At 52.4% G+C, this 27687-nt stretch overlaps 5 protein-coding genes and 1 non-coding gene across 6 annotated transcripts; 3 read left to right on the top strand and 3 right to left on the bottom strand.

Annotated features, from left to right (window-relative positions):
• Positions 1 to 12891: 12891 nt before the first annotated feature.
• ATEG_04042 (cholinesterase) lies at positions 12892 to 14724 on the bottom strand (the record flags this gene model as incomplete). Its single annotated transcript, XM_001213220.1, has 4 exons — positions 12892 to 13493; positions 13546 to 14166; positions 14218 to 14404; positions 14467 to 14724. The coding sequence occupies 4 exons, from the start codon at positions 14722 to 14724 to the stop codon at positions 12892 to 12894; spliced, it is 1668 nt and encodes a 555-aa protein (XP_001213220.1).
• Positions 14725 to 16548: 1824 nt separating this feature from the next.
• On the bottom strand, positions 16549 to 19136 carry ATEG_04041 (glutamate--cysteine ligase; the record flags this gene model as incomplete). Its single annotated transcript, XM_001213219.1, has 8 exons — positions 16549 to 16711; positions 16840 to 17789; positions 17843 to 18428; positions 18487 to 18612; positions 18663 to 18786; positions 18845 to 18932; positions 18985 to 19057; positions 19126 to 19136. The coding sequence occupies 8 exons, from the start codon at positions 19134 to 19136 to the stop codon at positions 16549 to 16551; spliced, it is 2121 nt and encodes a 706-aa protein (XP_001213219.1).
• Positions 19137 to 20236: 1100 nt separating this feature from the next.
• On the bottom strand, positions 20237 to 20755 carry ATEG_04040 (NADH dehydrogenase [ubiquinone] 1 beta subcomplex subunit 7; the record flags this gene model as incomplete). Its single annotated transcript, XM_001213218.1, has 3 exons — positions 20237 to 20341; positions 20492 to 20613; positions 20704 to 20755. 3 exons carry the CDS (start codon positions 20753 to 20755, stop codon positions 20237 to 20239), a joined length of 279 nt encoding a protein of 92 aa, XP_001213218.1.
• Positions 20756 to 21203: 448 nt separating this feature from the next.
• On the top strand, positions 21204 to 23442 carry ATEG_04039 (putative APSES transcription factor; the record flags this gene model as incomplete). The annotated part of the gene is made up of 3 exons (XM_001213217.1): positions 21204 to 21251; positions 21346 to 21532; positions 21596 to 23442. 3 exons carry the CDS (start codon positions 21204 to 21206, stop codon positions 23440 to 23442), a joined length of 2082 nt encoding a protein of 693 aa, XP_001213217.1.
• A 492-nt stretch (positions 23443 to 23934) lies between these two features.
• Positions 23935 to 24006, top strand: ATEG_10544. The gene has a single exon. It is a non-coding gene; the product is annotated as a tRNA-Ala (tRNA).
• A 1836-nt stretch (positions 24007 to 25842) lies between these two features.
• Positions 25843 to 27561, top strand: ATEG_04038 (uncharacterized protein; the record flags this gene model as incomplete). The annotated part of the gene is made up of 1 exon (XM_001213216.1): positions 25843 to 27561. The coding sequence occupies one exon, from the start codon at positions 25843 to 25845 to the stop codon at positions 27559 to 27561; it is 1719 nt and encodes a 572-aa protein (XP_001213216.1).
• Between the last annotated feature and the right edge of the window lie 126 nt (positions 27562 to 27687).

Genomic DNA, 27687 nt, shown 5'->3' with positions numbered 1-27687 from the left:
TTCAACTGTCAGATTTCGATCGAGAGATTAATTTGACAGCGGTTGGGTTTTTGGCGGGCGGAAAGAGAGCGGCGGAGGCGCAGTTGAGATACGCAAGGGATAACGATGAATGCGCGCGTGGAAGGGGGATGGTCCTCTCGTTTCTCGCTTGTCGCGCGCTGTCCGTTGATGCTCTATGCCCTGGATTTGCCCGGAACTCCCTTTTCGATCTGGGGACCTCGTAATGGAACTAATCGAGGGACTGGGAAGATCACGAAGGCCGTGGGAAACCAACCACCGCGAAAGACTGGAAGGTTGAGGAAGACGAGGAATGGAGACCCGAAAATGGCAGAGCCGATCGATGTCAAGGGGGTCCAGTATCGAGTGATGAGAAGGAAGGGAGAATTTGTGACCGTCTCTGTGGGTTTGGAATGCCAGAAGAGAGGATGGACGGGAGGACGAGAGGAGTAGATGAGGGAGATTAGGTAGGTGAAGTAGGTTGTAGATTAGGTAGGTGGGTGGGTTATGATGTTGGGGGAAATCATCAGAAAAACGATAAAGTAATTCTAAGGAAGAAGGAAGCAATTATAATTCCTCCACGGAAGACAGGGAAAAGAGAGATGAAATATCGGAATATAGAAAATAATAATAATAATTATTATTATTATTCTAATGACGATGGTGATGGCACTAATTTTTAGAAGGGAACAAAAGAGAAAAAAAATAATATTTTCTGAAATAAAATCCGATGGAGCAAATCGAATAAATTAAAAACATTAAAATAAAAATAATAAAATTCGACTTGGCAAACTAAGGTCTGCTGCCACCACCAGGCCCGCACTCCCACACGAAAGACGGAAAACCGAGATAATGGGAGGATCCAAGCAGGAGCTGCTAGAAACAGCCTCTCAGGTGAGCTCAGACCGTGCAAAATTCAAAACAAAGCCAGAACGGACGGCGAGATCGTCGGATCATACTGGCAGTCAATGACCATTTTAAAGTTACGGCGAATTACAGAAGCTTTACGGGCTGCGAACTGCGGATCTTCGACGAAATGTGGAGTGAGTTGGGATCATATTAGCGATGTGCGGATATCGGAGTGGAGAGCGATGGAGCCTTACCAAGGGGGGGGGTTGTGCCTGTCCCTGGGAGATGGACTTCCTGTAATCCTTACCGAACTGGTACGCCATTACGGTACAGCGAGGGAACGACGGACCATACCGTAATACATTATGCGCTGACCAGGTATTTACCATTCGCCATTGATGAGGTACCTGCCTAGGTACCTAACTTACCTAGACCTTGATGATAATAATACGTCCACGGACCGTCCGCTGGGAACCTGAATAATGCAATTTCCTCTAGGTATGATAGTGGAGTCTTCACAGTGTCTCCTCTTATATCTACTTTGGTCAGTGTTGTAGAAGCGCAAATCGGAAGGAGACAACAGCCGGGAAGACACCCGGTATCAATGAAGCCACCTACCTGCCTACCTGGGTAGGCAGGTAGGTAATAAGATCTCAAAAGTATACAGGACGAGACTCATGACGGTATGCACTGGGGAAGCACAGAGAGAAGCGGGGGGAACTATCAGTTCTGGAAGGAGGGGTGGATGGCCTAGTCTGAGGAGGAACAGAAAATGATGAAAAGTGGTCCCTGGAGACGGTAACGATGACTGGGCTGGAGGGCGATGGGTCGGCAAGGTATTGAGATCCATAGATCGCACGCTACGCAAATTAGGGGAACGGCCGGCCGACTTTAATTAAAGATGGAAAAGGGAAAATCGACTAAGAGGCGGGTTGGCATCCTGATATGGGTGACTAAAATTCCCAGGTCCAAGTCAGCGGAGAGAAGGGGCAAAAAAAGAAAAAAAAGAATTGCCATACTATGAGGATAAAATATGCCGATTCATTCAGGAACACCATCCTTTTCTATTTGAAGACATCAGCCATTCAGCACGATCTACCTAGTACCTTATGTACTCCCCAGCCCCACGCATACCTTAATCATATCCATCTGGAGATGGAATCGTCCAGTACAGCCGTCCAACAAAATCTATACACAGATACCCTGTAGGTACCATCGCAAAGAAAACTCTCAGCTGTCAATCGATTATGCAAGTTTTTGTGGCTGTTGTTATTCTTGTACGACCAGACGGCTGGGTTTTGCGCATCCTCTGCACAGTCCATGAGTCGGCAGAGAGACCACCAGACTTTTTCTTTTCTTGCAAGGGACATTCCACAAGTCCTTGCCGTACGGTCGCTGGCCAACTCACCACGCAGGGGATGTCTCATTGATGTGTATCCCCGACTGAGTATCCTTCTTGTTGTTGATGATAAGATCGAGATCTTGCCCCCGATCTTCGTCTGGGTCTACACTACTGGGCGCACTCTGACTTGAAGCGCTTGCCGTCGGTGCCAAGTATATCGGAATATGCACATGTGACTAAGTTTGGCTACTGTGGAGGACGTTTAAGAACTATCAATCTTAGTGCCCAGGCTACTTTCTCCACGGTCGAGGAGATCTCGTGAAAAGAAAAGAAGCAAAAAAAAAAAAAAAAAAAAAAAGAAACATACTGACTCCCTGGTATGTATGTACATACCAAAATGGGAGACAGCAGAACTGACTCGTAGCATCCAATGAGAAATACTCATGAAGAATAGCCATGAAAATAACATGAGGAAAAGAACGAGCCAGAAGAAATGAGACATACCTGCACCAGGCGAATGCTGTGTGAGATGAGTGGCTGCTGCTAGTCCTGTCTCTCCTTGGCCCAGATCTGGCAACGATCGTAGTGGGGAAACTGGATCGCACATCAGCAGGGGGGAAAAATACCACGCTTACGCCCGTCGGCTGCAGCTAGCCCAAAAAACCTACGCCGTTGAAATTGCTCGTGATAGGCGATCCGACCACCCCCGATTATTTGTCGAGTGGGAAAACCCCCCCCTCCAGCGCTGGATGGTCTGATCGCCAGCTGCAAGCAGGGGGCCTCCACTTTCATTGCGCATACTCGGAGGTTCGGTTGAGATGGGGAACAAAAAAGGAAAATAGAGAGAGAGAGAAAATGAAAAGGAGATGAAAATCAGGAACTGGGTGTGGAAGAAGACGCGATGCCCATATGGATGGGATCAAACTACCTATGTAGAAAGACTACCGTCTTCTCAAGCTTATGGGTAGCATGCATTTCCTCAGCACCGTGGACAGGATTGTTTCCACGGTACCGCCCAACGTTCCCCGCCTTCCCTTGCTTGAGATCTCGGGCACAGCCGTTCGTGGGTGGCACCCATCGTGGGAAATGCTCCCTCGGCAGAAGCTGGTGTACTACCTTCTGTCGTGTTTGCTTTTGTTGGTTGAGGAACAAAGGTTCTGGATGTAATTATCATTATTATATTATTGTTACTACCTAGGTAGATCATGAGCGTGTAGCCCATAAATGCCGGTATAACAACAACCTTGGAATCATCTCTTACCCTTGGTCTGCGCCCGCCATCCGCGAAGCGGCCGGTCAATCATCCCTGCCACATTCCGATCGATTGAGATTATTTCCGGTGCTTATTATTATAATTTATTTTACCCTGTGCTTTCAACCGCAGAGTTATCGTCCATGGCAGGATGGACCACGTCTACTCAACATCCATAGTGTTTTAACGCCATGGGATGGGACGAACCTCTCGATCCGTGATGTCGGAACCTAGGAAACCCAAGTAGGACATCGCAATGAAGAAAGAAACCGTCAGGTAGTTGTCCATTTTCTCGTTGATCCAACCCCGAACCGAGATCCGGCCTCCAGGCCACACATGATTGGGAGATGACCCAAGGTCAAGCACATTCCAGGGTTATGTGCTCATGGTCTCCAAACCCTAGTCGGCTTCGCTGTTCCTGTCCATTCATTTTTCCGAAATTTGGAAGTCAGGAAATAACCTAATGGCTGTGACACCCTCTCTCTTCTGTCTGAACGCCCCCAATGATAGGGTGGCGTTTCTATTAACCTCTGTCCGTCGTCAGGGTTTCAAGCCTGCACCTACAGCGATATGACGCTATACCATCCCAATGTTCATTTCTGGAGGGTGTCACTCCCAGGTATGATACAAACATCAACACTAAAAGCCATCGGAAGGAGATCGAGACCCGCGGTTGTTGGTCGGGAAGGGGTACTGCTGTTGCCTGTTTGAGCGCAGATGCTGATATATTTCCACAACCGGGACGAACCTTTGAGCCCTACCGACGTCATGTATCCTCTGAGATGACAACGGGGCGGGAATGCACCCGATGCGCACCACCATCATACCTGCTAGATACCTAGTCTCGTCTCAGCTGGGACGAACTGTTGTCCTACAAATCCCGGTGTTGCCAAATGGGGCTAGGTGAACGATCGCACCTTGCTAATACCAGCAAAGCTGATCGTCACTTTAGCGATGAGCTCGTACGCATCACTGGGGCCAACGGAATGTGATCTGTCGTTTCCACAGCGCAGATTTGGGGCGGACTTAGCTCGATCTCGATGATGAGCTGCACCTTTGCCCTCCGGGCCATGATCCATCCCCGGAGCTTATCGTGCATACGCACAAACTGCTTAGGTACGTACGTGCCTAGATTGGCTTTTTCCTGTAATCCTTACGACATTATGTACCGCTGTACATAGATTACCTACCTAGGTACTTACGAGGTACAGCCCGTATTGCACCTCAAAGGTTGCTACCTGGAATGTGAAGGTGTTACGCAAATGTCCCCTGAATCAGGGTGGAAGCATCAGACAAGCTTGAGAAGGGTGTGTGTACGAGTCAGGTGCTGATGACGCTTCCCGAGAAGACAGAACCACGTTGGCGCTCAAGAGACTCGTTGTGAAATGTCCTGTGCAGACGGGAATTTTTCCACTGTAAGGTTTGGCGGATGGCTTGCCACTGTGCCACTTTGTAAGTGGGATATCATCCATCCACCGCATTGGAGATTGCCTTCTACAGACTTTTCAGAACCGTGCCATTGGATACCTCATTGGCTTGCCCGTGGCTTGACCGTCCGCCCGATCTGCCCATGACTCCATCCATACGACCCTCATGCGGAGACTGGCAACATGACACCCGTTGAAACCGCAAGATCTTTTGCGCTACGGAAGGACATGCTGGGTCCCGGTGGATGCGTTTGCTCGTCCTCGGTTCTTGCGTGGATTCGATTTTGCCGAAGACAATGGTTGTCATGAATCTCCTTCACTAGCATCTCCCAGATGGCGCTATCATTGTCTCGAAAAGATCAACCATTCGATCTTTTCTACCCCTGGAAGACTCACTCAGTACCGCCTGGAGATCGTTGAGAAGGACTCTGCGATAGTACAGGGGGAAAGAAACGCAAATGTTGCCATGTGTATGTAGGTACGCATCACGGCTTACATGTGATCTCAATGTTCGATCCCGCAGTTCCCTTCCTTTACGCCTCCCATATACACATCTTTTCAAATGAGCCTAATGGAAACCCCATTCCGTCGAAGAGTTTACGAGGCACTTACCATTACTGTGATTCTGAACGGGGCACAGACAGCGGGCAACAGGCAACCCGTGATGGATCTGAACGGTCACCCGAAATCCGACTACTTCCATCACGCTTGTAACGCGTTGCCGGGTAAAAAACGGTTTTCTGTCAGGAGGCTGAATAAGGTAATTATGGAGCGGATAGACATCCGTCAAGGCCCGTCAAGGATCAACGGTCGTCCTTTTTTAATTTTAATTTTCCCCTCCCCTTTTCACTCGCTTTCTCCTCACTGATAATCCGATCTACGGAGTAACACCATCTGACTCGTTCGTACAGGCCTCCCTTGGCGTTTGTCTAATAATTGGGGGCGATCGATCTGCTTGAACTGCCCCAAAAAGGGAAGGCCTGTGGCTCCGATGGCGTCGAGGTGTCTGCTGGTCAATATCTCCTAATTTCCCGGATGGATGCGCGATGCACCTATCGGGAATAGCGGGTGGATTCCGCTTGGGATCCGTGAACTGTTTGAGTCCAGCTAAATGGACCAAGACACCAACAAATCCCGACATCTCAGCAATCGAGGGCTAAGAGTCGCCGGGTCAACAGCACGCGCGCTGCAGCGCATTGACCAGCTGCTGTATAAGCAGGTATCATACTCCGTGAGAGCTTAGCCAGTATCGGGACAAAGTGGCTGCTTGCATGCCGATTACAACCGACCTCGCTGCCCTCGCGCCACTTGAACCCTGAATCATGCACGCCGCTGGGCGACCTGGACGGGAGTGAGGCGCTCCGACGTAGGTACCGAGCGGATGCACATGCGGTACTTTTCGCATCTTCCCCTCTTTCAAGCGAGGAGGCGTTGCTCACCAGTGCAGACAAACATGCTTGAATCTGATGAGTACAGCGAATGTCCAAATCCGTGATAGATTGATGGGGATGATGATCAGTTGATGCTCCTCTCCAGCGCGAGGGTTTGGGCTTCCTTCCAGCCCCCGGGGGCCAATTCCTGCTGACGCTGCGCGCAAGGAACCTACCCTAGTTGGCCATGGGTATCGGATGGAACATGAATCCTGACACAGGCTGCGATGATGTCAACCCTTCCCCTCACCGGGAGGTCGTAGTGTTGGGCTCCCGGATTCCAGCGAATCCCAGATGTCGTAACCGTTACCAGCCGTGGGATCGGTGGATGGTTCGTTTCTTTTGCCCCTTGTGTTCTTACGTCGCGATCATCCCTATCACAATTACAACCATCTCACTGCAGTCGACGGCAGTGTATGACCCATAAATCATCAGGCAGGGTGTGTCCCACTCCATACACCAACATACTACTACTACTACTACTACTACTACTACTACTACTACTACTACTCCTCCCCGACTCAATCTTGAGGAAGATTTGACAAGGCTGGGGTGCTTGTGATGATCGCTGCGATAATGGCATTGTTCCTCTCATGCAACCCGCCGCGTGTGTGACCAGTATCCGCGGAAGTGGAAACCTGGAGTGTCAATCGCCAAACGATTGGGTCATGCGTGATGGGCAGCAAGTACGGATCTCAGAAGAGAGGATTTAGTTACGATGAGCAAAGGGAGAAGACATTGGTAAAGAATGTGGCGTGTACTTGCAGATCAGACACTGTCCGATCTGTCAGGGGAGATTCTTTCTGGTTGTCATTCCCCTGTTCCTCAAACATCAGGAAAGCGGGTTTCATTGTGGTTAAACCCACCCCATCCACCTCTCTCCTGATTGTGCAAATGCGGAATAATTCAACGGCCAATCCCATCGAGGGCGGAACATACTGCCAGCTGGGTCACCAACTGCCGAGAAGGCTACGGGGCGAGATTGCCATTCACGCGATATGGGGCTGAAGGAGACGGAGGAACCAGTCAAAGGGGCGTGGCTAAGGAGACTAGTCCACTACACCCAGGACCCTCCCCAGAATGGAAAGCTCTATCGAAAAAAGAGGCAGATGACAGAGCGAGGATGGATCATGGAGCTACTCCGTACGGAGTACTCCGTAAGTAAGTAGACGATGGTGGACCGGCGAGCGATGGGATCGACAGCGCCAGGCCGAAATGGATCAAGGACCGTTTACGGCCGTTTGGCAGTCGGACTCGCTAAGGAGCATCCGTCGTGGGCAACCTCGCAATAAGAGCCACAGCGCTAACTAGTTGGCGGTCTCTGGACGACAGATGTCTTTACCTCCCAAGGTAGGCATGCAGTGAAGCGGGCCCTCTGATCGCTCCAGGATGATCAGATAATGCTACGACCAGAAGGGCAGGGAGCGGCGGTGTCTGGACGAATGGGGAAAGACTCCAAAGTCCGATCGCAATTTGTTTTTTCTTTTCTTTTCTTTTTTTCCCTTTTTCTTCTTCGGCCACAGGTGAGTGGTTTACTCCCGTAGTCCGTACTCTGTACCTACGGCGTCCTCTGGCTCGTCTAGTGTAGGTACCGACTAGGTAGTTTGCCCCATACGAGTGTGTTTTCTTTTTTCCCTGCTTGCCCCTGTTGCACGGGGGTGGTGAAATGATCGTCCCAAACCCAAAGACGGGGGACATTCGATGCGTCATTCATCCATGGGATACGTTGCGCAGCTTTCCTTATTTTTAGACAGCCGTGGCCACGCCCACGATACTTGGATGATTAGGTTTAGAGGAGGTTTCAGATGTCCGGGAGGCAACCTTAATGTTGAAGGGGAGTTATGACAGATACCCAGATCCCTCCCGCGCGTGTTGTTGCACGCAGCTTCCGCGCTGGAAGACGACGGTCCAGCTACGGAGTATGTGCATCCATCGTGGAATTCCAATCAGGCAAAAGGAGGAGCGAGGAACACCACCGGTGGAACCGTCCCGGGAAACTCTCCGATGGCGTGGCCCAAAAGGGTAAGTTGACAGCTGGGGTTCGTCGTCAGTTGAAATATAATATTAATGATGATAATATTATGATAATGTACGGAGTATTATGATAGTACTAGAGTAATAATACCAAATAATAATATACCTACTGTACATAATAAAAGGAAAAAGAAAAAGAAAAGCACCCGTTCTCCCGATGGATCTCGACTAAAATCTAGTCGGCGTGGGTTCGGCTGCAGGCCGACCGATTGGGACTATCGACGGGCGGCGGTCTTGTCTCGGTTCCGCTGCTGTATCGCTGGAAGGCTCAGATCTCTCCTGATGTTACCACCGGTACCACGAGGTACCACGAGGTACTGCGACCACCCCGTACCAGGTACCTGTTGGTTGGTTCCAACAAGTACCTGTACCTCTCCTTCCTTTGACCAGAGGGAGCTGCGCTCTGCATCCTGTCGAATGCAAGAAGCATGGACCATCTGTACAAGTACGCGGTAGGACGATCCTTTTCCTGTTTATTTGCCCTTTTTTCCTAGTGGGTTATTTCTTCTCTCCTTTCCTCCGATCACCGTCAGTCTCCTAGATTGAAGACTGAATCCTTTCTCCCCCCCATCTTCTACAGATCGAACTAGGTAGAGCCATTTGTGTAACACAAAGGATCCCCTTGGTAAAGAGGTAAGGATTGTCTCCTTCCGCGTTGGGAGACGAACGACACTCTCCCTCCCCCCGGTCAAATCCAGCGGCCCACTCCAGCAACCCATGTGAATGGCCATGGGCTGTTCCGTCTGCTTCCTCATCAGCACTTTCCGCCCCCCTGGAGAGACGCCTCAGGCGGTGGACGGCGGATGGGGTGGATCAGTCTTGATCGGGGCTGGCTCTGGCTCCAGCCAACCTCCCGTCGTTGGCGTACCAAGATTCGCCTCGGCGAAAGCCTGTCCGCGATGATGGGCGGGCGTTATTCGCCGGTGTTTTCCACCGTACGGCCGGGAGTAGGTAATTTGGGTACGCTGTACGTTACGCGTGCTTCTGGTATCAGAGGCTCTTCAGAGGCAGCGAGCCGCTGCCTTCTGCAGAGGCTATCCTAGACATCACGGAATACCCTCGGCCCCGCAGCAAATCCCGCCAGATCCCTTTGATACACTTTCTACAGCAAGGGATCGAGAGGCGTCGGATGCCGTTCCGTTAGGGACTACGGGCCGGTCAGATCCAGGACTTGTGTACCGCTACTTCGTAGCCACCGACAATGGCGCGCTGAACTGAGTATGATGATGGCAGGCAGACCCACAAACCGTTCAGCGATCCGTGGCGACCTGAACCCGGATTCGCTCGCCACGACTCGTACGTGAGGTGTCGGTATAGGACGAGATGTCTACTGAGGAGGTATCTTGTTCCGGATGTGGTGCCGACGCACTCCATAAGTAGGTAACTACAGCCCGATAGTCATCTCCGATCCCTTGGCTTGGTGCAGGACTGCAGCTTACGGGCTGCAGCTACGGAGTAAGTAGTACTGCCCTTTCGAGGCCGTTAAACGTCTTCTCCACTGTCTGCCGACGGATCCAGTGGCGCTGGTCCACTCGCATAGATGGACTGACGCATCAGCCTTTTCCATGGCTGGGGATCGTGCTCTCGCCTGTCTATCCCGGACAGGAACTGTGACGGATCTGAGTTTGGTTCTTCTACGGAGTATGGAGTATATCCGACTCTTTCTTTCTTGTATTTGCTCTGACGGGGCATATCCCGTAAAATAGGCTGAAGAGAAATTCGACCGAGACATCCCGATCGTTAGTGACGGATGTGCCGTGCTGCATTATTCGGTGGCAGTTGATTCCTCCCCTGCCATGCCATTCATCTCTTCCATCGGACGGTGGAGACGGGTGGATTCGAGCAAGGCAAAATATCCGACTTTTCTCTTCTCCTTCTCCCCTGGCGGGTTTCCAGAACGCCAGGATTAATTTAGGGAAGCGGGCAACGTCCGCAAATCACCCTGATTAAGTATGGGGATGCCATGACTCGCCGTTTTCTGTCTCGCGCGAAAAATTCCCCATACTGTCGGACGATCGGGCAACGCTTTTACTCAAACTAGCATGTCGCCCATCAGCCACGGGATGGGGGTCAAAGTCAATCGATGCGGATCTTGATCGCGGACTAGACTAGTCTACCCTCGCGACACGGGTGGCTAGGAGACATCATGATATATCGCACCAGGCACGGAGATGATAACCGGATCCGTGTTAGCTGAGGGGTTAGCTTATCGTTGTCTTAATCTCTTCTTTCCCCCTGAGGAAGTGTCGTCCGTATTCCTGCTGAGATCGGGATGTCTCTGATGGTGATCGAGCTATTGCCATGGTATGAGAGTCATGCAGTGGTTCCGCTTTTGTCTCCTGTTTTGCACGGAGTAACTAGTTAGTGAAGTACTCCGAGCGGTTTGACTCAGCTTCGTGGGAAGCTTACAAATCAGCTCCCATGCATTAATTACTAACTGTCTACTCGGGTCTACCTAGTTAGGCCGGTTGCGTGACTGAGCTGGCACTGTTGGAGGTCCAAAAGGGAAAATATGATCCAGGATCTTCTTGACGGCGTGCACTAGGCCAGCATTCCACGGCCTAGAAGCGCTCTTCAGACGAAGACCCAGAGCGGGGCAGAAGTATAGCCCGGCTGGATGTTACCTGTCATGTTGGACGTTAATCTTGTTGCAGTATATTATAAGGTATACTTCGACGCTGGACGAGAGTTCAACTAAGCTCAGCCGCTCTCACTGCATCTGTCGAGTGTCCGAGACCAATCACCCGGCTGCCCTCTCTGCAAGCAAAAGTACTGCAGGAAGCGGAGCAGAACCGGCGGACAGGCACGAGTCGCACGCTCACGCGCTGCCGGTCTCGATCTAAGCGCGCCCTCTGCGTGGCCGGTGTCTGTCCGTGTCCTAATCCGGACCGCATCGTACGACTGATCGAGCCTCTGGTGCCCGTTTCGTCAATACAACAATGTTGTACGGAGTACGAACGACCCGTACAGGATGATACGAGCCGTATGAGGTGTGGTGGTAGATTCGTTAGGCCGCGTTCCATGGATCGTATCCATCCATCCCATCGCACCCAGACTTCACGGCCACATGGCGACGGAACCAGCGATGGCCGGACCATCGTAGATCGCGCCGGATGCCACGACAAGAACCGAAGTGAGCTGGCCAAACAGGAAGCAAATAGCCCGACCGAGGTTCCCCTGGCATCGTCAAATGCCATCGACTGAATGGACACCCGCCACAAACGAGGTCCCCGTGTTCTAATTAGGAACGATCGCGATCTGCAACCCTCAATCAAATCAACCAGAGGTCGTTCCTTCTCGTGTCTCTAAACCCAACGCGGTAGAAGGCGAACCCCGTTCGAGGCCCAGTCGGTCCTTCGAGAATGTTCAGCCGATTGCGATCCACGGTTACGCTTCGCCGTTTGAACCGCTAAAGGGAGAACTGGGTCTTTACCGAGGTCTGCGGCTGGTCCTCGAAGCTTTACCATTTGCTTTCTTTTTCTGGCTCAGGTCCCCGATGAGCAGGTTTCTGGCAATAATGATCCCCGACGACGGTCATGATGACCATGTCGCAGTCATGGTCCCCTGAGTCTATACGAGAGCAGGACGAACGAGGGAAATATAACGTGATGAGTTCCGCAGCGACAGGACATCGGAATATACGCATAAACCAGACTGAGTATCTATCTCCTACTGAAGACCACAGAAGACATTAGACGGAGTTAGACCCTAAACTAAGGCCGCATGACAGGTGCCATGACATGTTTGACAGCCGGGGATCCATCCCGTCGCCCTGTCGTGGGTACCGATCGCTCCCCCAGCGCCACCTCTTCGCTTATGCAGAAGACTTGGAGTATTTGGAATTGCCCTCCTGGGCTTACGATGCGGTGGACACAATCCTCGTCCTCCACCATCGTAATCCCATCGCGCAAGGGAACCCGGAAACCTCACCCAGGCGAATAACAACCGGCCATCCTGCAACTCCCCATCGAGATCCATCCCGAGATCCACGGACGGAGCCAGCTAGCATCACATAGCGCATCCCTTTTTCGCGTCCAAGAGCCAATAACCAGCAGACGCTCCAACGGCCACCCAACGCCCGTTTCTATTTTGGCGTTTGCCTTGCCTCTACGGGCCTCCTGCGTCCGGTATTTGCTTTGTCGCTTTGGGAAGCATCGCTCGACCAGATCCCGACTGGCGCTGACTGTCCGCTGTGCTCTGTACGGAGTATTTATCCAGACCCATCGTTCTGTTTGATTGCCCGGCGCGCGGTTGGGTCGCCGTCCTCCCCACCGCTGGCGTCCTTCTGCTTCCTCATGGAGGTGGCGTAATTGGCGTCGACGAAGGGTGTAGGGTCATTTACGGAGCTCTCCGCTCTGGGCTTCCTACTCATTCTACAAGATGACGATCTTCGTGGGCTGAATGAAGCTCGCCGATGGTGGGATTCCTTTTCCGCCGACGCTGCAGCCGGTTTCACTTTGATTTCAGAACCCCCGTGAGGAGGAGCTCGTCCATGGAAGGAGTCATTACAGACGATCCTAGCTACATATGTACAAAGTAATGGGCTAAGTCCCCAGCCCTCTATCGCCAGTACACACTTGCAACCGAATTAATATAATCAATCCCGTCCTTGCGCCACGTGTCGGGCTCCATGTACCCGTAGCCCGTAACATTGGCATCAAACATCATGTCGACGGGCTTGGCCAGCTCGTACGGCTCCCACTGAACGGTGGTTTCGTTCGTGATGCCCGTGTTGGGGTTCAGGTCGTGGATAAACGATGCCCACATGCGGGTCATGAGCCGGCTCAGCTGCTTGTACGACGGGGGCATGCCCGCAAACGGCTTGCCATAATGGTATCCCTGGCCCTGGATGTTGTTGAACACGAATGACACTTCGTTGAAGTGCTGCGCGCCCTGGAGATACGGCGCGTCCCCCGAGCGCATGTCGAACCGGTAGCAGTACGCCGGCGTCGACGTCTCCGCCCATGCCTCGCATTGTCGCCGGCGGTTGGCGTGCATATAAAGGTCGCCGGCGTAGGCACAGGTGCGTCGCCACTGATAGCCCTTGGACGGGATACGTCGGTCTCCGAGGAACTCGGGGACTCCCTGGGCTGGGTCGTCCGGGTACAGTTCCAGGATCCGGTGGGCTACAGATGGGGGGAGTTTGAAGCCCTCTTCACCGTCTGCAGGTCGTTAGTACTGCAGTCTTTTCGGGGTGCGATGACGATTGCTTACCTGTGAGATACTTGTAGAACTGCTGAGTCGTATTGATCCCGACTGGACCAAACGAAGTACCTTCGTCGGTGTTCGTACCAGCCAGGATGGGCACTTTCACGAACTTGTGATCCCTCAGCTGGATGCTGCCCCATTCCTTCACAAAGTCCCCGTCAATCACAGGCGAGAAGTTATACTCAGACGCGCCATTTGTGCCGTTAATCGCCGCGTTCAGCTTCTCGAACGGAACCTCGCGCAGGCACTGCAGCGAGTCCACCGTGTTGGAGCAGTTCACTTTGGCTGTCAGGTCATCATACAGGCTCTGATACCCCGTGGCATTGTTCGGACGGTAGAGGATTGGCCCGCCTGATTCCAAGATGCCTGCGCGGAAGAGACCGTCGTCTCGACCGCCGTACGCGATGAGGTGATAACCCACCGACGCGCCGCCTGCGGACTCACCCCAGATGGTGACCTTGTTGGGGTCGCCTCCAAAGGCCTTGATATTCTCCTGGACCCATCGAAGTGCCAGTCGCTGGTCTCGCAGACCCAGGTTCGTGTTACCACTGCCGCTGACCTGGCTGGAGCTCAAGAACCCCCAGGCCGAGAGCCGGTAGTTGAACGAGACAGCGATGAAGGGTTTGCCTGATGGGTTAGTATATCCTGCTATTTTCCAAACAGAGACATCGCGCTTACCGATCTCGTATGAGTTGGCGACGATAGCAGACAGGTTATACCGATGGTCCGCACTCGAGCCCTGATAGAAGCCCCCTCCGTGGATCCAAACGCCGACAGGAAGGTTCGAGTCCTCGCTGGCAGAAGAACCACGGACGACGTTGATGGTAAGACACGCCTCTGAAGAGCGGTACCAGATTTGGTCCGTCTAGACGGATCACTTGTCAGCCGCCTCATACACAGCTGAGAAACATACACGCGCTGACTTACTCCGTATCCAACACAGATGTCCGAGTATTCCTTCGCGTCACGCACCCCTTCCCAACTCTCGTTCAGCGACTTCGGCACTGTAAACCGCAGGTCGCCCACCGGCTGCTGCGCATACGGCATACCCAGAAAGAAGTCCTGCTGGTAGTGTGCATTGCGCACGCCAGCATACGTCCCGTTCAGGACATGCGCGGTAGGGTCGCTGGGGGCAGCGTTCACGCCCACCCACAGCGCGAAGACACCGAGGACCAGGCGGGACATTCTATGTTGCTGGAGAAGGCAGATGCAAAGCGTGCGGTATCTCGGAAAACGTCCGCAAAGCGGCAGGCTCGGATTTATACTCGAGCATGGGCGACTTCCCTTCTCGGGACAGGACGTCACGCCCCCCACCCCCTGCCGGCGGCCTCATATAACATATCCTATTCTCGGATCCTATTCAGCCGATCCAAATAAGTATCGGGTTTATAATCTGGAGCCGATGACTGCAACTTTCAATGCGCTCCCAATGAATGGCGGAGAAACGGGCGATGGCCGAGAATATGCGGGGGAGGTTAGGGACATGGCTTGATCGACAGTGTGTTGCTTTCCCCGATTCAGTCAGGATTGTCGCGTTTCCATGCGGAGTATGGGGTCGTTCGGCTGTTTTTCTCGGTACATCCGGAGCCCTAATACGGTGCTTCCGTGCCATAGGTCGAGATGGCAGTATATGCTTCCGAGGTTTTCCCGTCGGACGTCCTCCGTCTCTGGGGACGGCGAAGATGAGTCTATATGGTAATGACCGCCGATGGTTGATTTGCTCATGGATGGCGATGCTCGGCAGCACTGGGAGCAGGAGTGTCGAGTCTGGCTGACAACAGCACCATCAAGCTCCGTGGGTGGTCGACATGCCGCACAGGAAACGCAACGTCTCTTCTCCATTCTATTGTAGACAGCTGTGGAATCTTCCGACTCCTCCAAAGCTTGTCCCACAAGAAACGGGTTCACATCCGGCGTCATCTCCCTACGGAAAGGTGGCACAGCGGATCCAATATCATCACGGCGGACCTCCAGGCTAACGAGAACCATCCATTTCAGTCCCAGAATCCCACGGTGACCGTGTCTCGCAGCAGGTCTTAGGCCCAGACCTTAGCCTTCCCAGAATGCCTGATTGGATATAGCAACGCAATCCCCAGTCCCGTCCCATGTCCGGCTGGGTGACACGTTGTAGGTGCTCCCGAGGTGCCCGGTCGCTGCGGGCTTTCATGTGGGCTTCAGACAGACGGCGCATGTCGGCTGCGAGAGTGTCGTCTGTACTCTGTATAACAAGGGCATTCCTGGTCCCGCAACGCCGTTGTAACGGTGACACTGTCCGTGGGTAGGTGGCTTGATGCCATGCGAGGAGGGTTTCTCTCCACGGCATATTCAATGATGTGAGCGCCTCAAGACCCAGCACAAGGGACTCATCGATGCCAACACTGCCAAACCTCGGACCATAGACACTCTCCCATAACGTACACCTACCTAACGGTGCAATCCACGCACCAGCGCTCTCCATGGGCCTCTGTGACACGCGCTGGACGCAGCCTGCGCACGTCCTGACCAGCACCGAGAACCAAGATCCAAGAAAGCGACTCCCAATACAGACGCCCGTTCTGCGCAAATTCCCCGAGCTATTGATCTGCCACAACCAAGACAGAGACATGTACCGCGCGCCGTTGCGCCCATCGCGCCTCCCGCTGCCCGTAACAAAGCATGCGCGAAAATCGCGAGCCCCCGCGTCGGCCGAGGTAGACGCCGTCATCGCGGTCGTAAAGGGCTTTCTCGCCGCGCTGAGTACGAAGTCGCCCGTGGAGTTTGACAAATACTGTGTGCGGGCTGGCGGGATGTCCCTGTGGCCGCCGCCGCCCATGCTGCCGCGCTTCTGCACGATTGGCGCCTTTGTGGAGCAGATTGCCCGAGTGGAGGATGATATCGACGAGCGCATCTGGGACCCGGAAGTTAAGGTGTCTGAGTTGGGGGATTTGGCAGTGGTGTGGGCTCCGTTTAGGGGGAAGATCAATGGAGTCGTGGACCATGTCGGGGTGGAGCTGTTTATTCTGCATAAATTCAATGGACAATGGAAGGTGACCGGGTTGGCTGATTCGTGTCGACGGCCAACGGACAAAGAAACACAAATGTTGCGCTGATGGAGTTGTATAATGCAGGAGGATGCAAGATGATGAGGCCGAAAAGAGGCTTCTGAGATGAACAGATGACAACAACAAACCATCTACAACAGTAATACATACGAGTCCCCCAATTCTATCATGTAACTAGCAAAACATGTCCTCCTCACTCTATTTTCTACCGCGGAGCAACTCCCATCCAACCGTGCCATTTTTCCCTTCCTTCACAGACATTTCATCCACTGCCTTGACCAGGTCGTAGCAGATCTCTTCCGAGACCACACTGTCATGCTTATATCCAGGATGCGAAGCAACGAATTCACGGATCCATTTCGCTCCGGTCCACAGGGTGCCGTTCGCCCGTTTGCGAATCAGGTCCAGGTAGGTCGCCAAAGAACACCGCGTCTCAACATCTACATTCACGCTGTTCAGGTATGACTCCACCAGCGGAATCAATCCGGGGAACGAGCCATCGTCCGAGCCGTTGATAATGTCAGAGATAGTCATGAGCTCATACTCCGAGTCCACGGGCCCAAGTGGAGGAGACGGAGGCGGTGTATTACATGCAGAGGATGTGGTGGATGACATTTGGCTGGCGTTGGATGACTGCAGCGGCTGTTGCTGTCTGCGACCACGGGGAGAGAAAGGGTCTTTGCGGAAATAGAACTTCCGATCCAGGACTGCATTTCGTGCATGGGCGGTTTCCATATTCTCGGTGGTCCGCTGAATCGGGATATAGAAATTCAAATCGAAACTGAGGATAGCCCGGGTGACCAGGACAATGAAGATGCTGAATGCCGCATTCTCAAAGTCGGTCATTTGGATCTCCATCGAACGAAATTCCACTCGCCAGCCAATATCCGATTTCTCAGGCGGCGGTGGCTTGAAGCGCATATGCTGCCAGTTTGTCGACTGCAGATTTTCAAAGTGGTCCGCCTTATTCAGATCCAACTCCTCTAGGTCTTCCGAGAAGATGACTAGGGGGTCGCGGATGAAGAGGTGAGCGAAATGGGTTGCCAAAAGTTCGTCCATGCCGTCATCCATTAGACGCTTTTTGATATCTTCGTCGACAATCAAATCGGGGTCAAGATACTCTTTACGCAGACGTGGGTCTTGGGAGATATAAGTTGAGTTCGAGGCATATCTGGACTTGGGGATTCTCCATCTATCGTTCTTCAATGGCTGTCGCATTCGTTAGTGTTAGGCGTGAAAATAACGGAGGAACGTCCACTCACAGCTTCTCCAAGTTCCTCCCGGGTCCTGTCGTCTACTGCATTACCGATTTGATTCCACCGGACATCTGTATCAACGAGAAATCCCTTGTATATCGGTGTTGCAGCAGTGAGTGCCAGAAGAATCGGACCGAGAGGACTGAGTTGGTCATAGAGTTTCCTCCCTTCCGTCATGTTCTTTGCTTGAAATGTGATCTGCAAGCAGCAACTGCCCATACCAAATGCCATGGCGTCCATATATACGTGGTCGTCCTTGACAGCTCCATTTCTGACGTCGTCATCTTCAGGCCACTTATGGAGATCATAGTTCACTGTAGGGTCCTTGAAAGGCACGGGCGTGTTTGTATCCTTGAAGACCGGAACATTTAATTCCACTTTTCGGCCTCTTCTTGATCTGATATTAGCTGCCAGAGTCGGGAAACGGATGTGGGGGTTCGCAATCTCGTCAGGGACGAATTGCGACCTCAGTGCGGGTCCCGAGGGAGGATAATAGGGTTGGATATAATCATCTTTCGTGCCCAGACGAGGAAAGGTAGTGAGCGTGATCGGGTATTCGTTTGGTGCCATATGCGACTTTGCAACTTCGCGCCTGTGAGCAGTGTTAGATTGCACATGGCCATCATTTTCGGTGTAAGAAAGAGACCAACCTCCACTTCATATTAGACTCTACCTTGAGAAGATCCTTAAAACCGATCCCCCATGGCCGTCCCGGCGTTGCTTCCAACATGAAACGCCCGAACTCGGGGTGGAAATGAGGTGGCTCCTCACCCTCGCTGCGCAAACGTTAGAAACGACCTTTGAATCTCTATTGAAGGACACTCACTGTTCTTTATTTTCAGGACGGGGAGATTCCCCGCTCTTCCAAAGAGCCTCATCTTTGGCCAGTGATTTGAGAATTTCAGCTTGAGCGAGAGATAACCGAGCCTTTTTGGCCTCTTCGTCGACCGCTACGACTAGGTATTCCACCTGAGTGAGGTTGGGAGTCAGCGGCCGAAAGCCACATACATACGCCCATTTTGGCACATACCTCGTCACCCCAAAGCAGAGCATCCCGCTCCTTTCCCCGTGCTCTGCGCCAATTAGCGAGCAATTGCTACTCCAAATTAGTCAATCAGTCACGTACGGCTTGGTGGTGCCACGCTTACCTCAATTCCCCATTTACGCACTTGGTCTGCTCGTTTCTTGGCGTCAGGCCACTCCAGTGCAGTTCCGAGGGCTCTGATAGAGTATACAATGTCAGTTCGGCGCACCCAGGAGGGTCTCCACGTAGGCACGAAGCAACGTACAAAAGACCCATGATGTCATCCAAGATTCGATAGATATATAGTAGTGGTAGGATGATGGTGACGCCTTTTTACATGCGCCAGGCGACACGAGCAAACTCTGTCAACTAAATAAGAGCCGCGCGGGGAAGAGGGGGAGGACCGATAGGAATTGCGCCGAGACGCCGTCCAAGGACTCGGATAGAAGAAAAACGGGACGAACGGGGATTGAACCAGTACAAGGACGGATCCGTCACCGAGCGATGTAGGAACCGTCCAGCCCGACAGGAAGACTGAAGGACGGAGGAGAGTAGAGATCTGAAGACACCGAGAGAAGAACTTCCAGCGGAGGGGAGGAGGAAATTATATCGTCTCTAGGGAATAGCGTACTTGCTGTCAAGGGCGATTTTCCGCCGTCCTCGGATTCAATTGGTGGGGGACGGCGGGGCAGGAGCTTGCCTGCTGAGTCAGACGTCCGATATCAACACCGATAAGCGCAGTTTCCGACAATGATTTCTAAGCAACAGCGGGATTCCCCGGTCAGGTGATTTCGTATACAAGACAGCCACCACAGTAACGTCCTACTGCTTGTGCCTGCAGAGGTACTAGGTACACATGTACACACGTATACACCGCCCAAGAAGAGAAAAGGAACAAGAAGAACAGGCGTAACAGACATGCGCATCTATGTGATTGATAATCTTCACGACCATTATTAATACTTCCCCTCAGCCATCTTATTACACTCGGAGAATACGAGACCCGGCAAGGAAACCTAACGCTATATGCTGACTACCTGGTCTTGTCGAAAGCCAATGGGGAGAGAGATTGTGAAAGCATAGTGTACCTCCTTCGCACCTCCGGACGTCATACGACAAGTCCACGGGAGACCTACCTAGTTACAGAACACTCGACTTTCAACGAACCATGTCCGGTTCTATGTCTCCGAAGGCCGGGCCGGAGCGCCCGACAAATGCAGTTTCTTGCCGTCAGATTACCAGCAAGATTACCGAGTGTTGAGGACGTCCCAATGCCAGGAAAAGTCGGTGCATAAACAGAATAACCTCAGAACCTCTATGTACATAACCCGCTGCTTCGTTCATCTCAAATGCACATGCCGACGCGTTGGATTCAATCAATTGGACCGGGCGCCGTTCTTCGCAGCCCGCAGCTCGTCCATCTTGGCAACGCGCTTCTTGAATTCCTCGTACTGGCATTTTTCATAGCTGTGTCTCTCGTCCTGTCAAACCGATAAAATTAGCCAGTAGTTCACAACTGTAGCATTCCAGCTGAGATTTTGAGGTGATGTTTTGAGAAAAAACGAAGGCAATAGGCAGCAATTGGTCAACGGTTGGAGACGGGCAAACAGCATGCGAAAAGGCGTCCATACCTCGCACTTCCAGGGGAGGTAGTACTCCTGCTGCCGGCATCGGTTCAAGGGGATCAAAAGGTGTGCGCAGGAATCCCGGTACTGGAGGGGGAGACGAGCATCGGACATCTCTTGCCGGGTAGCTATATCGACGTCAGCGGAGAGTTCGACGGGTCATGTTGCCTAGTCTTCCTCTGTGCGGAATTCGAGGCCAATGGCAACAAAAGACATACCGGTAGTCTCCGCAAGACCAACGGCGCTTTTCACCGACTCGGCGACGGTCATATTGGAGGATTAGGAGGGTGCGACGTGAGAGAAAGACTGGAGTAACTGGCCGGACAACCAGGTTTGCAGCTATTCCGAAGGTGCTGTTCCTTCCTTCCGGATATAGTCAGGTGATATCACGTGCAGACTAACCCCGATAAGGGATAGTGCCAATAATTCCACTTTACGCGCTCACCGTACCAAGGGCGCGTCGGGCCCTGCAAACCACCGCGTTTTCTTGAGATGCGACAGAGCCCATGAGAGCCACCCGTGGCTGATACTATTCCTTTCGACCTGCGATTCATGTTTTCTGTAATGTGCCAGATCCGATAATTGGACACTTCATTCTTTACCTGAAGATTTCCAAACCAAGACCATCGGATCGAGGTTGAATTCCTGGACCGCGTCGGATCTTCCTGCTTCTCTTCGGGAACCTACTGAACTACGATTTCTTACGGAGACGCACATCATGGCCGGGGTAGATTTCTCCAAGATCTACTCCGCTACATACAGTAGTGTAAGTGTGTCGCTTATTCCGCTCCTTGTCTCCCAATCCCCAATCTTTGATTCGTCGCTCTGAAATCCTATCCTTATCTGACTTCGCTTGCTAGGTCCCGGTGTATGAGTTCAAAATTGAAGGTGATAGTGTTATGCGAAGGCGGGCCGATGATTGGATCAATGCTACGCATATTCTCAAAGTCGCTGGATTCGATAAGCCAGCAAGGACACGCATTCTTGAGCGCGAGGTCCAGAAGGGGGTCCATGAGAAGGTGCAGGGTGGCTACGGGAAGTATCAAGGTACGATGATAACTCTTGCAGAGCCGTCTTCCTCGACCGTGTTTCAACTAACATTGCATGCAGGGACATGGATACCTCTTCCCGAAGGCCGTTTGCTTGCTGAGCGCAACAACATCATCGACAAGCTCCGTCCAATCTTCGACTACGTTGCCGGCGATCGTAGTCCTCCACCTGCCCCTAAACATACATCCGCCGCCTCCAAACCGCGAGTGTCGAAAGCTGCAGCCAATCGAAGGGTTGCAAATGAAGAAGTTTTCAGTGCCGTCAAACCCCATCGTCCGATGGGCCCGCCGAGTTTCACACATGAGCAATATGAGATGCACTCGGGCTTTGACGAAGACGAGTCGATTGAGCAAGCCACGCTAGAATCTTCGTCCATGGTGGCCGATGAAGACATGATGACAATGTCTCAGAGCGGTGCATATTCGCGAAAGCGGAAGCGTGGGAACGACGTTCCGACAATGTCAATTGGCGAGCAGGAACACATTCTTTACGGAGATCAGCTATTGGACTACTTCATGACGGTAGGCGATGCACCGGAAGCAACGCGTGTACCACCTCCAGAACCACCGGTCAACTTTCAAGTGGACCGACCGATCGACGATTCGGGAAACACAGCTCTCCACTGGGCCTGTGCTATGGGTGATTTGGAGATTGTCAGGGATCTGTTGCGCCGCGGAGCAGATGTGAAAGCTTTGTCGGTACACGAAGAAACGCCGCTCGTGCGTGCTGTTCTATTCACCAACAATTACGAGAAGAGGACATTTCCAGCCCTGCTGGAACTACTCCTCGATACGGTTTCCTTCCGCGACTGGTTTGGTGCTACCCTATTTCACCATATTGCGGAGACTACAAGGAGCAAAGGGAAGTGGAAGAGCTCCAGATATTACTGCGAGGTTCTTCTGGAGAAATTACGAGCGACCTGCTCTGCAGAAGAGATCGACTTGTTGCTGTCTTGTCAAGACTCAAACGGGGACACGGCTGCATTAGTTGCTGCTCGAAACGGTGCGTTTCGCTTGGTAGATATACTTCTTACGCACTGCTCCCGAGCCGGAGACCTAGTGAATAAGAAAGGAGAAACGGCAATCAGCATTACGCAACGGGCCCATCCTTCTGAGCGAGATGTACCGCCGCCGCCCTCATCCGTTACTATGGGCAATGACCATATTGATGGCGAGGTAAACACTTCGACGAACCCCGATAATCAATCCGTGGCTATTACCCCAGACACTTCTTCGGTCACCGCGACGCTGCTCTCTAAGATCGGTGTGATCATAGCTGAAGCAAATAAGAAACTGGCTGTCAGCTACGGCAGCTCAAAGCCAGGCCAGCAAGGCTCAGATGATATTGCAAATCCCGAGGCACTGTACGACCAACTCGAGTTGGACCGACAAAAGATCAAACAACAAACTGCCGCTTTATCCGCGAAGGAGGCAGAAGAAGAGCCTGTTGATACACAACTTGCCCGTTATGAACAGCTGAGGGCAAGTTACGAGTCATTGCTAGAGCACATCCAGCAGGCAAGACTGAAAGAACGGGTTGCGTCTATGCCCATACCTACGAAGGAGCAAGCGGAATCCTCCAAGGACACGAGTCAACTAACGACCGTGTTCCAACTGGCTCAGAAGTTGTGTGCTGCACAGAAAGCTCGGCGTGCTGCAGTTAAGGAGCTTGCACAACAGACTGCAGACGCTGGCGTAAGCACCAAGTTTGACGTTCATCGGAAGCTCGTTGCTCTTGCCACCGGTCTGAAAGAGGAAGAACTTGACCCTATGGCTGCTGAACTGGCAGAGGCTTTGGAATTTGACCGAATGAATGGAAAAGGCAATGGGGCTGAGTCACCAGATCTGGAGCACAAGGACTCCGCCTCTTTTCCATTTCCCGAGCCCACAATATCGGTGGATGCATAGTTGCCAATATTTACGGTGGTTGCGCTTTTCTTGTGGTGGAAGGTGTCTGCAATATTCCTGTCATGGATTGGATGCGGCATGTCTCAGATCTGTGTTTTCTTCTGTGTTTTATACCTTCTCGTTCTTCGTCCGTGTGATATCTCCGACATGCGACTGTTGATGGCTTGTTTTTCATGTCGTGTTCTTCCCTCTGGCGAGCAATTGTCTGCCTTGCCAGCAGATACCCAGTCATTTTGTTCATCTTTTTGACTTCCGGGTCCCTTGACATGCCTTGTATTATTGTCCGACATGGCAGTGGGACATGATTCGATGATGGTTCCTTTTCTGGCTCGGAGTTAATGTAGTCTAGCTTTTATGAATGGATAGTGTACATACACAAGCAATGAATTTGCTCTCCAGTACCTCTACTGTGTTAGAACAGAGGTTGTGAAGTTTAACATTGAAATGTTAGGTTATATATTGTATTAAAAATAAGGGTATTAGTAATTCTGTGGGGATGTGGTCTAGTGGTATGACATTTCATTTGCATTGAAAGGGTCCCGCGTTCGATCCGCGGCATCTCCATATTTTTCTTCTTTTTTCTTTGCGATCCTTGAGGATTGTACTCAGTGGGTTGAATGGATCGAGTTACGGTAGCAAAACATGCCAAAGTGACACGGTATTGTAGGTACCTTAGTTGTTCACTTTACTCTGTAAGATGTGTGTAACGGATAGACATACCAGAGTCGAGAGTACATAAGAATTTTATATAAAACACTTACGCCCTACCTTGACGCCAGATACTTTGTAACCAATGTTTGCTTTGCTGTCTAGCTTGCCTATTTGGCACGTCCTTCCTTCTACTCTGTATGTACCCAACTATTCACTTCGTCCGAGCGATGACTTCGATCAAGATGGATGGCACTTACAAGATGGCCAGCTGAAGATGACGAGCGCTGGGGCCAATCAAAAGGCAAACATCTCCCCCGAGAGCCAATAGCATATTGGGATGTCCCACTTCCTGACCGTATGTGGATTAACGCAGATCTGAAGCGAACCAGTCAGGGGGCGTAGATGGACAAGACCAATCAGCGGGTGTTTCAGCCCTGACCTCGATGAACTGAAGAAATCATTACATTACCTTGGTTACCTTAGTTAACTAGTTAGGTATCAATGCTCGATCGATGATTGTTGAAAGATTGATTGATGAGGAGACATTGTCGTGGACTCCATCATTCTTCTCCTCATCTTCTTCTCTCACCTCACTTCTCCCTCTTTCTGACTGACCTCTTTTTTCTTCATTTCTCTTTCTTTTATTCAAGACCTTACTACATAACTACTCCTACATCCTTGCTTTGTCATCGAACTGGGGGTTGCCTGGAACGCTGGCTCTGGGGTCTGACACGCCAAAAAAGCGAGGGAAAAAAAGAAAAGAAAAAAACACGCGCCGAGAGCCGACGACGCCTGAAACTCTCCCCATCATCTTTCCCCCATCAACTTTCTTCTTCTCTCCATCCTCACCTTCTTTCGTCTCCTCTCCCATCCCCCCCCTCTCCCTCTTTCTTCCTTTCTTTCTCTCTCCACGATCGTGTTGCACTTGTTTCCCGTGAAGAGTTAGTTACCTTCAGAAAACCCATTCAAAAAGACATTATATCCTTCGTTTCACCAGCGACGATCCGGTCGGCGTTCCTGGACTCCTTTCGTCCATCTCCCCCCTTACGTCCTGACTAAGAACCTCCCCCGATCATTGTTTGTCTCGACGACTCGGAAGTTAAAGCCAGCTCCATCACGACGACATCTCCGTCTCCTACGTTGCGTCCTCGTGTCGAATCTTTATTTTTCCTTTCCTCGAGCGATCTCTTTCTACTGCCGAGAGCTGCAGAGCATCTCTCGCCCGTTATACCCTTCTCGTCTTTAATACCGGATACCCGTCCATCCATCATCATCTCTTCTTGAGACCCTCTGGTTTTGTGCCTCGACGTCCGGTCGCGTCTGTCGTGCATCTCGAGCGTGCTCCCTTGGATCCGATTATTCTCGCCTTAGGCTGTTAATCACCGTTCTTTAATTCTCGCTCGCGGGGTTGGGTTTCTGCATCGCTTCCGCTCCAGTCGGTAGGCTGCCCATCGTGTTCTCTCGCCCAAGACTGCCTCAGCTAACGCGAGTCCAGCCTCCTTTGGGATTATCACGTTTTTGGTACCCTTGTCACTTGCATAATAACATATACCACACCGAAGCGTTTAGTGTCGAATAGCCGCCGGTCCTTCACGACTGCTCCACACGGCCGTAATCATCTAATCCATCTCATCCATTCCTCTCGCTGATCGACGACCTTACGCGCGTGATTACCAGAGACTGCAACTCGCTGTCTACCGGCTTTCTTCTTGCACATATACACTTATACTTCACAACCTGGCCCTGAGCATGGACACCGGTGGTCTTGCTCAAATGACTTACAATTCGACTTTCAACAATGGGAGCTCCCTGGGAGTTCCCACCTCCGGTTTTGCCTCTCGGAGAAAGGGTCCCAACGTTAAACGGCTGAGCGTGCCTCCCCCGCACATCTCTACCATCGATGAGTCCCAACCGTCGGCCCCGATTCCTACTCCACGCACCAGTCGCTCCCATCTCCTGGCAGGGCTCAGGACCGCCCCCAAATCGGCTACTGTGCCATCGGTCTCTCAGCGTCAGCAGCACTACGGCATGGAGGGCGACCGGTATGGAAATCTCTCGAACCGGACCTCTGAACGGATCCCGCAGACTGCGATGGGAACTGGATTTCCTCGCCATTCAATGGCCATGAACCAAGGCCTGGACATGAACACCGGTCGCCCCATGTACACTCTGCCCGAGCAGGTGCTCGCTCCTCCGTCCCTCGATCTCTCAAACGATTCGCAGATCGACGAGAGTCTCTATGCGGAACTGATGTCCACGAACCTCTTCCTGGCAGCTCAGCAACAGCGTCTCCAGCAGCAACTGATCAGTGTTACGGCTGCAGCCCAGCAGTTCCAGGGTCTGAACCTCGGCATGCCTATGAGTCAGCCCCAGGAGCTCCCTACGCTTTCCATGCCAGGAATGGGCTTTTACCAACAACAGCTCCAACAGGGCGTCCAGCCGGTCGTCCAGCCGGTACCTGGTCAACCAGGACTCTTCTCGGTTTACAACCCCCTTACTGGCCAACAGAACTACATCTATGACAACAGCTTCCAGCAGGAGAGTCCCTACCAGGAGGAAGAAATCCAGTCGCCCGCCATGCATGTCCCTGCGTTCCGCGCCGAAGTCTCCCCCCCTGCGGAATCGTCCCAGCCCTCGATGAACTTTGCACAGCCAGTGTCACCGCCCCGTAACAGCCCGTCTCCGCCCAGGGAAACTGTCCCCTTGCCGCCTCCATCCGCCAATGCATTCCGCCGAGGCCACAAGAAGAGTTCGTCCATCAACCCTGCCACCAAGGCTCCCATTGATACGGCACGCGCGAACAACAGCACCACGGCTGCCCCAAGGACAGCTACCATTCCTCAGACACCGGCCACTGGTACGTTCGGACCTGGTCAAGGCCGTGCGGGCGAGCACCCGATCCGTCAGCCTCGCGGCCCTCCATCTTTGGAGGAACTCGTCGCGAAGCCCACGTCCAAACATGAGGGAAGCAAGAACTTCGCCACCCGTCAGCGGCGACGTGCTGTGCACAACCTGGTGCGTGCGGGCATCGAACGGCGTGGAGAGACTCGGAGCTATCACAGCAGCGGTGGCACCAATACTCCGGCGAGCGAGAAAGAGTTTACGTTCTCCGACGGAGACGACGCCACCGTTCGCAGCGGAAGCCTTTCCAGCAAGCCGAGCTTGGGTAGTCTTCGTGCCGCAGCCAACGGTGCTATTGGTTCCGAGAGGAAGGAAAGATCTTCTCGGGAGCGTCGCTCTCAGGACAGCCCGTATTCCACCACCACTCCGGTCAGTGAAGATGGGGGCTACTTCGGTAGCAAGTTCACCGATGTTCGCTCGGACCAGGTCTCTTCTCCGACGGGATCTTCCCCTTCGGTGGCTGCTGTCGTCGCAGGCCAGAAGACGGTGGCTCAGGGTTCGGAACGGCGCAAGACTCCGATGCTTGTGCTTTCCAGCGCTGAAAAGCGGAAGACCCCGATCATGTAACGCGATCATCGTACATAATGTGACTGAGATGTTTACGGACGTGCAAAGCCTTGAATGATGTCTTTCTTTTGCTTCTATCTTTCCTTTAGTGATGTTTTGTCTTCTTTTCCACTCAAGAACGGACAA

The sequence above is a fragment of the Aspergillus terreus genome, genomic scaffold (assembly GCF_000149615.1).
Source record: "Aspergillus terreus NIH2624 scaffold_5 genomic scaffold, whole genome shotgun sequence".
In the NCBI taxonomy this organism is placed as follows: domain Eukaryota; kingdom Fungi; phylum Ascomycota; class Eurotiomycetes; order Eurotiales; family Aspergillaceae; genus Aspergillus; species Aspergillus terreus.
This window is presented reverse-complemented; position numbering and strand designations above follow the sequence as displayed.